General features: G+C 44.1%; 1 protein-coding gene across 2 annotated transcripts in view; it reads left to right on the top strand.

Annotated features, from left to right (window-relative positions):
- Positions 1–14,027, top strand: part of Atp12a (ATPase H+/K+ transporting non-gastric alpha2 subunit) — a 25,472-nt gene extending 11,445 nt beyond the window's left edge. For both annotated transcript variants that reach the window (XM_028858134.2, XM_037208507.1), the window contains 12 exons: positions 2,168–2,360; positions 4,506–4,681; positions 5,333–5,469; positions 8,732–8,882; positions 9,892–10,060; positions 10,149–10,303; positions 11,770–11,893; positions 12,049–12,194; positions 12,616–12,749; positions 12,944–13,045; positions 13,458–13,549; positions 13,730–14,027. In XM_028858134.2, the coding sequence (XP_028713967.1) occupies positions 2,168–2,360; positions 4,506–4,681; positions 5,333–5,469; positions 8,732–8,882; positions 9,892–10,060; positions 10,149–10,303; positions 11,770–11,893; positions 12,049–12,194; positions 12,616–12,749; positions 12,944–13,045; positions 13,458–13,549; positions 13,730–13,758 (1,608 nt within the window). In that variant the 3' untranslated portion in view covers positions 13,759–14,027. The remainder of the gene's footprint in view (positions 1–2,167; positions 2,361–4,505; positions 4,682–5,332; positions 5,470–8,731; positions 8,883–9,891; positions 10,061–10,148; positions 10,304–11,769; positions 11,894–12,048; positions 12,195–12,615; positions 12,750–12,943; positions 13,046–13,457; positions 13,550–13,729) is intronic.
- Positions 14,028–15,078: the final 1,051 nt, after the last annotated feature.

Here is a 15,078-nt window from a genome sequence, read left to right as displayed (position 1 = left end):
GACATGAGAACCAATTATATAAATCAGACACTTTATTTACTTTATCTAATCTATCCCTTATAACTGATCTATGGGGTAGAACCAGAGAATCCAAATTTATAGGGTAGGACTAGAACCCTTAGAATGGGTTGAGATCACAGTCTCACAGTGTCTAAGCGAACCTACCAGTTTTGACAGTTGCTAGAATCTACATAGAGTCTACTGCACAGATGCAGAAATGTCAAGCGTGCCACATGAAGACAGCTTGCCTGAGACTGCCCTTGAAGAAGACAAATCCTTCTGAGGACCAGACAAATGTTTGGGTTTTATTTTTTTTTAATTTAGTGTTTTATTCCTACTCCATATACCATTGCTTGGGACCTCCTTTCTACCCATTGCTCAGGAAGAACATGGCCATCATTGCCTAGGTGCCTTGAATCACTACATCAATGGATAGTAATTAATCATTTCTATCCTCTTGATAGATACGTTGTCTGTGCAGTGTCCTGCTGCAGATGGGATTTTCTACAGAATCACATGCTGAGAGTGAGGGGTGTAGTTTTGGCTTTAAATAATAATAAAGTGTGGTCATGCTAAGTGATGTCATCATTGTATGACCATGACAAGTGCCACCACACTTGACTCTAGAGCTTCTCTTTGTGGTGCTGGAGATTGAACCATGGTGGGGGTCTCACGTGTGTTAGACAAGCTCTGCCCTACTATTCTGAAAAGGAAGGTGATGACGGCAATCAACAGGAAGCTTTTTGGTTTGAGTTAGTTAGATTGGGTTCGGTTGAGTTTGGGTTGGTTAATTGGTTGACTTGATGTCTTTTCTTGGTCACTAAAAAAAGGAAACTGGCAAACCTATTTTCTATTTTTTTAATCATATTCATTTCTGATAACTCAGAATCTATCAACTACTGATTTCAAATCAACAGTTAATCCCAAAGTTGTGGCAATTTTCTTTATATCTTATTTTCTCCAAAAATATTTCAAAGGTTTACTGTCCTTGGGCATCTGATTCAATGGTAGAGCACTTGCCTTGCATTTACAAAGTTTTGAGTTTAATTTCCAACACTACACACACACACACACACACACACACACACACACACACACACACACACGTCTCTCTGAAACTATTTCGTCTGTCTGTCTCTGGGTGGTGCCTGCATAATGTGCAGACTTAGCCATTTGATCATTATATGTGATGATCTATATATATTTTATTGGGATGATTATCTTAACAAGATGATTCTAGAAGCAGAGTTGCTGGATCAAGAATATTTGTGTAAAATTGTGAACTCTGCTGCATCGCTGGCTCCTAAAGACTGCTTATAATGCCTTCTTCTTCTTGGAACTTCCACCGTTTTCCCTTATGTCCAGATAGTAACACTAGATCCACCCTGAGACAGAGAGGCATAGGAATTCCTACTGGCCTTGGCAGCTCAGCATCTGCAAGTGGCTGCTTATGGCCAGGGAGATGTCTCAGTCAGCAAAGCACTTACCTGGCAAATATAAGGACCTGAGTCTGATCTACAGAACTCACATACAAAAGCTGGGTCGGGGAGGCAGGGACAGACAAATCTCTGGAATTTACTGGCCAACCATTCTGGCCAATTGGTGAACTCCAAGCCAACAGAGACCCTTGAAAAACAAGGTGGATGGCACCTGGGAATAACACCCAAGTTGTCCTCTAGCTTTTACATATTTTCCCCACACACAAACATGCATTTGCGTATGAATGTCATACACACATAGATATGTACACCTGAACACACATGTGCACCCAGATATATACATACAAGTGCACATACAAAAGATGGCTGCTCACCATTGGGAAGGAGAAGCAAGACAAGGACTCTCACAATACCTCTGTCCAGAGGTTGTTCAGCCTGAGGGGTGCATCTGGCCTCCTCAAAGAGCCTTAAAGGGCCAGTGTCTGTTTGAAATACAAGCTTCACCTAGTGTGGGTTCCAGCTCAGCATGCCCCTCTGGCCACCCAAATCTAGATGTTATCTTTTTAATTAGTTACAAATGCCAAAGGATAGGCCATGCTTGGGGGTGCCATGGTTCTTCCTCTTCTTTTACTCTCTGAGGACAAATTGATGTTCCCCCCACCCATCCTGTTGCTAATTATCTATGGTAAAGATGCCATATCTAACCTGCCCAATCCATGCCCTCCCAGCTCTCCATACATGAGACAGAGGATCCTAATGACAAACGCTTCCTCATGGTGATGAAGGGGGCTCCCGAGAGAATCTTAGAGAAGTGCAGCACCATCATGATCAACGGCCAGGAGCAGCCACTGGACAAGAGCTCTGCCGACGCCTTCCACACCGCCTACATGGAGCTGGGAGGCCTGGGCGAGCGTGTGTTGGGTGAGTGTAGTAGAACAGCTGGGTTCGTCTCCTGAGAGTCATGAAGAAGTCCCAGTAGCCAGCAGAGTAGCCATGGCACACCATATGGATCATAGGAAGAAGAATATGAGGGGCTGGAGTGTGCCTAACATGTGTGAGGTCCTGGGTTCGATCCCCAGCACTGAAAAAGAGAAAAATACAGAAACAAGGGAGAAACCTGGAAGGGATTGCGGCATGATTACACTGGGGAGGACGGGCTTCATGCCAGACACGGTCGGGGACCTGAGAGAAGAAGTCACATTTTAAATTGGGCCTTGAGTTGCAGTATTGGAATGGAAGGAGGAAAGCGTCCACGTGAGAGAACCGCAAAGGCTAAGAGGAAGAAGAGAGGGATGAGAGTTGTGCATACGGTGGAGCAAGTGGTCCATGCAGCGCTGCAGGATGGGTGAGACGGAGCAGGTGCAGGAAGCAGGATGGGGGAGATAAGCTGAGGCCACGATGTAGAGTCATTAAATCCGTGCCGAAGAGCTGGTGTCTTGTCTCACAGTTAGGGGAAGTGCTGAAAGCTTGGCCACAGGGGTGAGCTGGTCACAGTTACAGCCAGGGTTGGTTAGGGATCATCCTGGCTGGAGGCAGTGAGAGGAGAGACCCTGCGCTCATCCAGAGGTGACAGCTTTCGTTTCACAAAACAAGATTGGGGTAGGTATTTGATATAAGCAAGGTGGTGGGAGTATGAAGGTCACGTGACGGGACTCTGTGAGGCAGCTGGTTAGACTCAGCAACTCCCTAGAAGGGAATGGTGACTTTAAAATGATTATTGACCTCATTTTACAAGTAGGGAAAAGGTGATTAAGGACCTGAGACAGGGGATATTAGAGGTGGAAAGAACTTTAGAAATTCCACCACTGAAGTGGTGTGATGAGGCAGTGTGTTCCACTGGCAGAATCATGAGCTGACTGAATGGCACCTATTCAGAACTACAGAACCGTGAATTCACAGCCACTGTTGATGATAAGATTCGTTAAATGCCCTGAGAGTGCTTGCCACTTGACTGGGAATCTGTGGAATGTGTGTTTCCACAGGCTATTTGAGTTTGTACAGAAGATAAAATGCACAGATGAGATGCTAATGATTTAAACATACCCTGCGTAACCCACAGCACCAAGCAATCTTTCCAGCAAAAGATTGGCCCCCATCTGACTAAGTCACTCCAGGGACCTCCTGTTTGACCTCTTGGCCTACTTACTGAAATGTGGGAAGCAGTGAGCCGTGGTGATGATTATTTGATGTACAAACTGATGGAAGTCATGTGATCTGGGAGTTCTTTCAGACACAGGAATGCCTTTGACCTCAGCCCCAGAGATGGATAGCTCAGAGAAAAGGATGGTTCTACCCGGTTACTCTTGGACTAATCTTACTTAGGACTGAATTTTCTGCCCTCCCCAGAGACCCAGAGTTAGTCCCTTCCATGTGCTTGCTTATTCTCCTGAAATGGTTTCCTCGCTCCAGCCTTCTTTCCCTGGAAAGCACCCATGCTCTGTTCTGCCTCTCTCGGGGGCTGAAGTGCAGCTCTATGCATGTTTTGTCTCCAGCTGTTAGTTCCCACCACCACACAGAGACATCTTCAGAAGTAAGGCATGTCCCCCTGTACTTATCTTAGTTGTTATTCTCTAGACCATAGCATGGAACACCTGACAAAAACGCAGGACATAACTTTTGAGTGGAATTAGATGAAGCGTGTCTTTATTTAAAAATATGCATTATGGCCAGGTAGTGGAGGCACATGCCTTTAATCTCAACACTTGGGAGGCAGGTGGATCTCTGTGAGTTCGAGGCCAGCCTGGTCTACAGAGCAAGATCCAGGACAGGCACCAAAACTACACAGAGACCCTGTCTCAAAAAACAAAAACAAACAAAAAAAAAAAACATGCATTATGGAATTGAAGGGATTAAACAATTGTTGGTACATGCTAGATATTGGTAAAATAGTAAAGGACTGAGCATGTATCATCATGTCATCTTCTTCCTGCTTTGGGATCAGACCTAGTTCCTCGCACATGCTAAGCATGTCCTCCACCACCAAGCCACACAACAACCCCTCAACTCTTCATCCTCTGTCATACTTTATCCTGGCTTTATTAACTCCAAAGTGCTTGCCACTTTCAGGTTTCTGTCACCTCTACCTGCCAGCAGATGAATTTCCCCAAACCTACACATTTGATGTAGACAACATAAACTTTCCCACTTCCAACCTCTGCTTTGTGGGGCTTCTGTCCATGATCGATCCCCCTCGGTCCACTGTCCCGGATGCAGTTACCAAATGTCGGAGTGCAGGCATCAAGGTGAGTGTTATATTTTCCTCTCTCTATGTTATATCCCTGGCTAAGAAAAAATGTCATAGGAGATCGGCAGTCTTTAGTTCTCTTCGGGTGAACATTGTCATTCCCGATTTGGACCTCTTCCTTCACTCTGCTAAAATTTTGGTAACTGTCCTCAAAAAGCAAGACAATGTCTGTGTGGGATGAACCAACGCAGTACCTACAGTGAGAAGAACTTGCTGGTGCCATGAATTGCACGTTATATTGTCCTAGACTATGATAGATAATAAAGGGTTTTAGTACTTTATTTTCCATAATCCATTTGTCTTCATGATATGGAAGCTAAATGTGAATTATATTACTGTGATAGCAGCACAAGACTGTCTCTAGGAGACACCTATAGGCCCTTTTATGAAGGAAATTATAATAAAGGGGAAGGCTTCCTCTGGCATCAGGGGGTATATGGAAGAAGTCTGGGCAAAGGTGGGGTGGTCCACACAGGACCACCACATCCTTCAGAAACAGTGCTGTCTGAGATGCAGAATTGCCCACGAACAAAATCACAGCACTCTCTAGGTCCTTCGAGAGCAGGCAGTATCTTAGTAAATATTGACCCACAATCCCAATTTAGCCAGTAAAGCCATTACTCACGCGTTTCTGCGGTCTGTGTCCTAGGTTATTATGGTTACAGGAGATCATCCTATCACAGCCAAAGCCATTGCCAAAAGCGTGGGAATCATATCCGCCAACAATGAGACCGTGGAAGACATTGCAAAACGCCGAGGTATCCCTGTGGAGCGAGTCAACAAAAGGTAACCAAGAACCAATGGAGCAGAAGGTCAAGTTCTTACCCATGAGGGCCTGTCGACGTTCAAGAGTTTTGCTAGTGGGAACAAATTACCCTTTTGACTAACATTCTCGCAGGGTAGAGCTATGTTGGCTTGATTTATAGTTTACATTCATTTGTTCACTGAAAATTTTATTGAGCAACCATTCCTGCCAAGCACTGCACTGATACCCTTGTCTGGTATTTCAAAATTCAATGAAGTAAAGTTGGGTGTAGCTTAACAATAGGCTATGCCTTATATAAAAGGTAATTTTATTGTTTGGTGAATATCCAAGAGTGTGTCTAGAGAAAGCTAGATAGTGAGGACTGGAGAGATGACTCAGCGACTAATAGCACTGGCTGTTCTTCCAGAGGACCTGGGTTCAATTCCCAGCACCCACATGGCAGCTCACAACTGTCTGTAACTCTAGTTCCAGGGGATCTGACACCTTCACACCAATGCACATAAAATAAAGTTAAATAAATTTAAAAAAATATTTGAGCGGTGGTGGCACATACCTTTAATCCCAGCACTTGGGAGGCAGAGCCAGGCAGATCTCTGTGAGTTCAAGGCCAGCCTGGTCTACAGAGTGAGATCCAGGACAAAAAAAAAAAACCTACCAATTTTAAAGGGGCTGGAGAGACGGCTCAGGGGTTAAAGAGTACTGCCTGTTCTTCCAGAGGTCCTAAGTTCAATTCCCAGCAACCACATGGTGACTCACAACCGTCTGTAATGAGATCTGGTGCCCTCTTCTGGCCTGCAGTCATACATGCAGGCAGAACACTGTATACATAATGAATAAATAAATAAATAAGTAAATCTAAAAAAAAAAAGAAATTAAGATAGCATCACCAGACAAGATGTTCTTATGGATCCTGTGTCATTGATTGAAGACATTGTACAGCACAGGACAGCAGATCTGGAAACTTCATGCCCAATTTAGAAGAGAAAAATAAAGAGCAGCTGAAATTATTTGCTACTGACCCAGTTGTAGAATTAAGGATGTTGAGAATCCTGGTTTCATGCATATCACCCCTTGACAGTGAGCATCTTTGGCATTTTTTTTAATATTCAATTGACTTCATAATGTGTAGTTCTACTAATCAAGGGAGAAAGGAAAGAACAATGACCCGGATTACCATAATATTATTATTACCTAATAATTATTTATTTTACCTAATATTAAATATTAATACCTAATATTGTTTATTTATTATTAGATAATAAATTATTACCAGGTAGGGTACAACAGTGACAGCCTCTGGGCACAGCAACAATTGCCTGTAACCCGAGACTTGCCATCACTCTTTTGTATAAATCAAAAACTCTGCAAAAACAGGATGGGGTTAGTTTATTTGTTTAGAATGATCAGTAATAGGATGACATTTTCATGCCAGTCACCACATCGACCAGGAGCGAAATGGATTATTTATTTAGTTTGTTTACTTTGTCAAACCTAGATTAGTGCTCTATCACAAGGCCACACACATCCCCAGCACAAGTGCACACTTTTTGTCAATATTTTTATTTATCTGCTTCGTCAGCTCTGGCTCCATAGTCACCTACGTAATCACACATTGAGGCAGCTATAAGAAGGAAGGAAATATGTTTCCTTCTTAGCTTGCCTTGATATACTTTTTAAAGATACATTTTTATTAATTCTTTGAGAATTTTATACATGCATATAATGTATTTTGAACATATTTGCTCCCCCCTCCTCCCCTAACTCCTTCCAGATCCACCCTACATCCTCTTTCATCTTCTTTTCCTTTAATGTTGAGTCCAATTTGTGCTGCCGTATACTCATGATAGTTTAGACTAGCAATTAGAAAGACCTTGAACCAAGAGCTAGAATTCCAGCACTTGGTATCAACAGGAAGAACAAATGTGAAAGACTGAAAACTTACAAGACATAAAGAATAAGGCATGCAATATTTTGTGCCTACGGTATTTAAGCTGAGATTTGAAGGCTGAAATGTGAAGTATTGGCCAAGGGAAGTTCAAGTGAGAAATGCCCGTTCCTTAAGGCAGTGGAAGTATTAGTGTCTCAGAAGCCAAGGACTCCAGTCGGTGGGAGGGGAGAACCCAAGAAGACTCAAAGTTCAACAGCTCAAGCTGTGCTTGACCTTGCTAGCCATACTTGACCTTGAAGGCTGGACTTGGCCTTTTTTTTTTTTTTTTTGAAAGTTTTTTTAATTATTATTTTATTTTATTTTACAATACTATTCAATTCTACATAACAGCCACAGATTCCCTTGTTCTCCCCCTTCCCGCCCCCTCCCCTTCCCCCCAGCCCACCCCAATTCCCATCTCCTCCAGAGCAAGGCCTCCCCCAAGGACTGAGATCGACCTGATAGACTCAGTCCAGGCAGGTCCTGGACTTGGCCTTATTGGCAAACCAAGTAAGTGATCCTAGAGTCTGCTCAGGGAATTGCAGAAAGTACCTGAAGAGCTCATCAGAGGAGTAGTAGCCCATTCATATCTGCATAATCAAGAGTTCCCAGAGCAACAGTCTTCAACCTGGGAGGTTGAAACCCCTTCAGGGCTTGACCGACCCTTTCACGAAGGTCACCTAAGACCACAGGAAAACACAGATATTTACACTATGATTCATAACAGTAGCAAAATTACAGTTATGAAGTAGCAACAAAAATAATTTTATGGTTGGGGGGACCACCACAACATGAAGAACTGTATTGGGTCGCAGCATGAGGAAGGTTGAGAACCACTCCCCAAGAGCCTTATTTCTATAGTCAGTCAGTAACGGTTATGCTCAAAGACTTCAGTCAACTCTTCTCCCAACATAGCACACTGCAAACAGTGAGCTTCTGTAAACCCAAGACAACAAAGAGGTGTCTTACATATGTGTATCAGCATATGGAAGTCCAGGGACCGGAACATAAGGACAGGCAGGGTTTGTGTGTTTGTTTTGAGGTGCTGGTGATCAGACTCAGGGTTTAATGACTATTTCAGCAAGCTTTTTAATCTCTGAGTTCTGTACTCATCCCAAACAGCCAATTTTCTACTCTTCCTGTGTTGCAAAGTATTGCCCCAGGAAGCACTATTTCTCACCCATTTCTAGAAGGAAGGGGCTATTTGACATTTTATTCCCATTGTCATAGGACAACGGGAAATGGTCTCCTGTTTTAGCCTCACCTAATACCTTGGAACAGAAACCATGTACAGAACTGGGTTTCAACACAAAAGCTGCCCTTTGGCTTCATCCGGTTTATTCTGGCCTTTCTAGAGAAGCTAAAGCCGCTGTGGTGACCGGCATGGAACTGAAGGACATGACCCCAGAACAACTAGATGAGCTTTTAATCAACTACCAAGAAATCGTATTTGCTCGGACATCGCCCCAGCAGAAGTTGATCATCGTGGAGGGCTGTCAGAGGCAGGTGGGTCAACAGCAGCTCCCAGGTGTCTGCGAAGACCTGGCTATCCACTGGGAAATGTGGAGCAGATGTAAGGAGGACTGATGTTCTATTAACCCTTGAGACCATCCCACAGCCATACAGTCTCTGACTTTCTTTATCACAAGAACACGGGCTCTGGTGGAGAAGCCACGCAAGCACTTACTACTGTGGTAGGGTGTAGATAGAGATTTTCTAAATGGAAATATATATAACAAAGGAAACGAGACATAAGAAATGGTCATTCCTTGGTAGCTGTGAGGAAGTAGTTCCTGGAACTCCTACAAGTACAAAACACATCGTTGCTCAAGTTGCATTTGTAAAATTAACTAATATTTGTACAGAAAGTACTCACATCCCATGTATTTTAAATCATCTCCAGATGATTCATAATACCTAATATAATGTCAATGTTGCATAAACACCTGATAGTCCATATTGTTTGGGGGAAATAATGTCAAGAAAATCTGTGCATGTTCACTATAGAGGCAATTTCCTTTTTTCAATATTCTCTCTCTCTCTCTCTCTCTCTCTCTCTCTCTCTCTCTCTCTCTCTCTCTCTGCTTTTGTTTATTGAGTCAAAGTTTCCCTGTGTATCCCAGGCTGGCTTCAAACTCACAACTTTCCTCAACTTTTCATGTACTGCAAGTATATGCTACCATAACCAGTTTTGTTTTGTTTTCCAAAATTTTCCTAAATTTGGGTAGTTGAAGTCTGTATGTTCAGAACCCATCAATATGTAAGCCTGACTCTACAAAACACCTCTTTTTGTTTGGGAATATGCACTGGAGTTTTGTTTTAATTTCTTCATTTGCATATGTCTGTGTCAGAGCTTCTTCTCCTGGCTTCCAAGATTGGCCATCTTTATCTTTCCTTCCCATTTTGGCTCTGGTAGTTCTCCAGCCTCAAGACAAGAGGGGTAGGGGAGCGCTTTCTGGTGGATCCGTGGTCCCTTCCCCTGCCTCACTCCTGTTTCCTCACTGGGTCCCCACAGGATGCAGTTGTGGCTGTGACAGGAGATGGAGTGAACGACTCTCCGGCCCTCAAGAAGGCAGACATCGGGATTGCTATGGGAATAGCGGGCTCTGATGCTGCTAAAAATGCAGCGGACATGGTCTTGCTGGATGACAACTTTGCATCCATAGTCACGGGGGTGGAGGAAGGTGAGTGGGGTTTCAGGGTGTCTTCCTGATAGCCAGGTTTCCCCGGGGGACTAGAAGCAAATCCTATAAAGAGACACATCTTCCCTAGGTCGCCTGATCTTTGACAACCTGAAGAAGACCATTGCCTACACCCTGACCAAGAACATTGCTGAGCTCTGTCCCTTTTTGATCTACATCGTTGCTGGGCTCCCCCTGCCCATTGGCACCATTACTATTCTATTCATCGACCTGGGCACAGACATTGTAAGTGGTACTAAAAGATCTGATAGTAACTCCGGGGATAGAAAGGTCATACCTGTTGCCTCCAAGAGTCACATGATGGACAAAGTCAATGCTTCTCATGTCTGTACCATGGGGCCATTTCTCCATCTTTAATGAACTCCCAGGTGACACTTATTCTGCTGGTTCATAGACCATGCTTCCCAGCAATGGACTAGAGACACCTGTCAAGTGTTTAGAGATGAAAATCATTTCATTCCAGAATAAGATTTTTAAGATAAGAATCAGTGCTGGGAGTATAGCTCGGTGGACTTGAGCTCCAGAACTGATTTTTTTTTTCCTTTAAAAGACATGGTTTTGGCTCTCTCCAAGAATATGCCATCATCAGTTTCAATTCCTATGGTTTGGAGAAGCAATCAACATTAATGCTCTGGGGAAGAGGTAGTACCTTAAGGTGATAGCCCACAGTCACCCCATAATAAGTTAGAAAACTGTAAACCAGAAGTGCCTCACTAAACACACAATGAAATATGGGCTTGGCTTTTGCTATTGTTTGGTTGGGGCTCTTGCGGGGATCTTTTGTGTGTGTTTGGCATTTTCAGGGTTTTGTTGTTATTTCCAACCATCACTCATTTAAGATTCCCCCTTTTCCAGCCTGTTTCCATTTAAACAAAGGTCCACGAAAGCCCTCATATGAAAGCCTGGCTTACCCAGGATAAGGAGGAAAAAAGCAACAGAGAGCAAGCCAAAGTCACAGTACAAAAGTGGCCTTGACCATGGCCTTGGTCCCCACTTTTGTATAGCACCTAGGTCTGATTCCTGCTTTATGAGGAAAACAAAATATTTTTGTCTTTGAGGGGGGAACTGAGATACCCTTCCTAAACAGCATGCATCCATATTCCAGTATTTCAATCCCTTCTACGTTTGCTCATTTTCTCATCCTACAGTGATTCTCCAAGTGTGGGCCAGTTTTGAAATACAAATTCCCTAGCCTAGCCTATACCTCCCAAATTGGGAAGTCTGGAAGTGGGGATAGGGGTCTGTCTTTGAAGGGTTTTCTTAGTGATGGGATCTGTGAGAGCAGCACTGTTCTATCACATTGTTTTGTGATCTAGATGCATGCAAAGGGGAAAGATGATGTTTTATCTTATAATGAGCTCTATTTATAATTGCCAGGACCATGGGGATTTTAAAAAGCAGACTTACTTCTTTTTTTTTCTTTTTTCTTTCTTTTTCTTAACCCAGGGCCTCACTTATACTTCTAGTAAGCACCGTGATGCCACTGACCACACCCTCAGCCCAAAAAACAGCCTGATTTTTAAAGCTGGGGGCTTGTAAATCCCATATAGACAAGGCACCTTTGTGATCTGCACCCTGGATGCACCCCCACTCCCCATCTCCACCACCCGTTTACTCCCATCTCTGGCCCACCCTTGCTTGCTATCACTCTCCTTCCAGGGTTTGGTTTCATGGGGTCTTTCCTTCTCTAGATTCCCTCCATTGCCTTGGCCTATGAGAAAGCTGAAAGTGACATTATGAACAGGAAGCCTCGCCACAAGAAGAAGGACAGACTGGTGAACAGGCAGCTTGCCATCTACTCTTACCTGCACATTGGTATGAGGAGGGAGTGTCATTGCTGGTCATCCCCCTGCCCATGCCTCATTATCCAAGAGCCCTCCCAAATAACGCATCCCAGTCCTAGGCAGGGGCGCGGTCGGCTCTCTGGGCCCCGTCCAGCACTCACATCTGAATCTCTGGCTCTCTCTCAGGTCTCATGCAAGCCCTGGGAGCTTTCCTCGTGTATTTTACTGTCTACGCACAGCAGGGCTTTTGGCCCACCTCTCTCATCAACCTGAGGGTAGCATGGGAAACAGATGATATAAATGATTTGGAAGACAGCTATGGGCAGGAATGGGTGAGTCAAGAGTTCTTCAACTGGTCCTTCTCTCTTCTCACTGCCCTCCCATCCTGTCATAGAACCCCCACTTTCCTGAACAGTCTTGATGAGACAGACTTGGACGCTACTCGGTTAACATCTGCAAGGCCCCCCAGTGACCGTGATTTGGCTTTGGGGAAGCCTCGTCTCTCAAACTCACTTTTTGCATTAGTTCTGGAGTTGGTGAGGAAGTGTAACCAATCCAACCCCCACAATGGGATGATATAAGTTAGTGTCTTCCCCTTGCCATCTGTTCAGAGAGAATTTCTTTCTCAACACAAGGAGACAGTCTACACTTAATCTGGGTGAAGTGGAGAAAGAGGGGTCAGATTTCAGTTTTCCTCGGGGGGGGGGGGGTCTCATGGTCTCATCCATCTCTACCTCTTGTACCTCTTGGCAGACAAGGTATCAGAGAAAATACCTAGAATATACAGGCTACACAGCTTTCTTCGTGGCCATCATGGTCCAACAAATTGCAGATCTAATCATCAGGAAAACCCGGAGGAATTCCATCTTCCAGCAAGGACTCTTCAGGTACCTCCATGCCTGACCTCAGGGTAATGAGTCTGTCATGTGGGGATAACAAGGGTCTACAGAGTCTCAGGACCCTCTAACAGCCCACACCTGTGATACATGAGGTGTTGACTTGGCCTGTAGCATGGTCTGCTGGGTGCATGGCCACAGACATGTGGAAATTCCTCATCTGTTTGCTTCTCTGTGTTTTCCAGAAATAAAGTCATCTGGGTGGGGATTGCCTCACAGATCATTGTGGCACTGATCCTCTCCTATGGTCTCGGGAGTGTAACAGCCCTGAGTTTTACCATGCTCAGGTGAGTTGACCTACAGTGAGCGCTACACAGATAGCCAGCTTCTATTCTGACTATCACAACCTGAATAAACACAAGGATTCCCACCGGATCTTGCTCTGATCTTCTAAAAGAGATTAAATGGGCCCCAAGCTATGGACACCCATCCATTGACCTTCCTATTTCCCAAAGGCATTTTCTAGGCCTAACTGGAACACCACCAATTTCATTTAACAGGTTTCCTTAAAGACCAGTGCTGATTTTAGCAGTCCCATCTCAGGTTAAGGAGGGGGCGTGGCAGGCCTGTGTTGTGTGATGTAGTATATTTGCTATTTCTATCGAGGCAGGAACATTTGAGAGAAAGTCCTTGCCCCTGCCTGGGTCTGGGCTATCTCTTTGGACAAGCCAGGGCTCATGTTCCTCCCTTTGTTTCCAGGGTTCAGTACTGGTTTGTGGCTGTACCCCATGCCATTTTGATTTGGGTGTACGATGAGATGCGAAAACTCTTCATCAGGCTCTACCCTGGAAGTGAGTAATGAGATAAATGAATTCAGTTTTTGTTTTGCTGAGCTGGAAACCAGACCAGCTGTGCAAGGCCAGCACCTGGCCGATGAAGTACACCCCAAGCCCAGAAATAGGATCGCGGATGCTTGGGCGCCACCTCCTGCAGGCCGGCTCCCTCTGACTCACCCTTCTCTACCTCCACAGGCTGGTGGGATAAGAACATGTATTACTGAGGCCACGTCACTCACAGGCATCCCAGCGGTGTCTCAGAGATGGTCTTCTTCACGTCTGGCTACTCCCTAGGAGATCGCTGCACAATGTGAACACTGTTGAACCCCATACAAGAGGGACTTTCCTAGAGAAAACTGTATGAAGCTTGTTTCGTATTTAAAGCTGAGATTTAACTGTTTATATAGAATTTTCATTGCTATGTGTGCCTTCTTATTTTAAATTATGTGAAATTCAGAGAGCAGCACAGAGAAGAATATATGTATATAAAACTCACTGTGTTAAATAACTTTGTATGTTCAAGCTGAGTGCTGGGCCTACCTTAAGCTAGGATGTGATTCCTCAGGTTTCTCTTTTTGTTTTTGTTTTGTTGTTTTGAGACAGGGTTTCTCTGTGTAGCCCTGGCTGTCCTGTAACTCATTATGCAGATCAGGCTGGTCTTGAACTCAGAGATCTATCTGCCGCTGCTTCCTGAGTGCTGAGATTAAAGGCATGTGCCACAACTGCCCTGCTTAGGCCTTGCTTTCTTACCCTCATAGAGGCCTAACAAACCCCCTTAAATCTACCCAACAAACTTTTTGTTTGATGGAATTTAATATCAGCAGAGAGTACCTGTGACTTAAATATTTATTTCTAGTAAAACATTGCCAAGCACTCGCCAGTGATCATTTTATGTCAGTCATGTTTTGTGTTGTAACTGTTAGGTGTATTTATGTGTGACATGTATAATGATGTTGATAGACCCAATGAGGCCCTGTTTTTAAGTAAAGATGTTTTATAAAGCCAAGTGTCATTGTGGTATTATAATTTGAGGGTGTTTCCAGAATGCAGCACACAGGACACAAGAAGATGAAATGTGATTTCCATTTTGATTTTGGATTTGTTGTTATTCTTTGCATTTGGTGAGTTGGGTGGGTGGTATTAATCACACCAATCAAGAATAAGATCACTACCACAGTTTAAAGCCAAATTTGAAGCAAACTTTAATTAAATACTGGCCAGGTAGATGGGCTCTGGCCAAGTCCATCTCTGCTTTCCCAGAAAAAAAAAAAATGGCCCTGAATCAAGTTTTGCAGTGGCTTAAGTATTTCCCATCAGGTCCAATCAGGGGCAAGCACACATCCTGACGTATTTCCTGCCTGTGAACCTCCCGCCCACATGTGATCAAGCACATCCTGTGCAGATGGGTCCAGTAAACTTGTTTAGGGGAATGAAAACATGTGGCTTGTTATCTCCCTTAAACAATAGCCTCCAGCATTTCAGGAACTATCTATCCTTGGGCAAGGGGCTTGCAGATCAGAGGCATTTTTGTTTCATGGCTCTCT

The sequence above is a fragment of the Peromyscus leucopus genome, chromosome 9 (genome assembly GCF_004664715.2).
Source record: "Peromyscus leucopus breed LL Stock chromosome 9, UCI_PerLeu_2.1, whole genome shotgun sequence".
Lineage (NCBI taxonomy): Eukaryota > Metazoa > Chordata > Mammalia > Rodentia > Cricetidae > Peromyscus > Peromyscus leucopus.
Note: the sequence above shows the minus strand (reverse complement) of the source record. Positions and strands in the feature narration are given on the sequence as shown.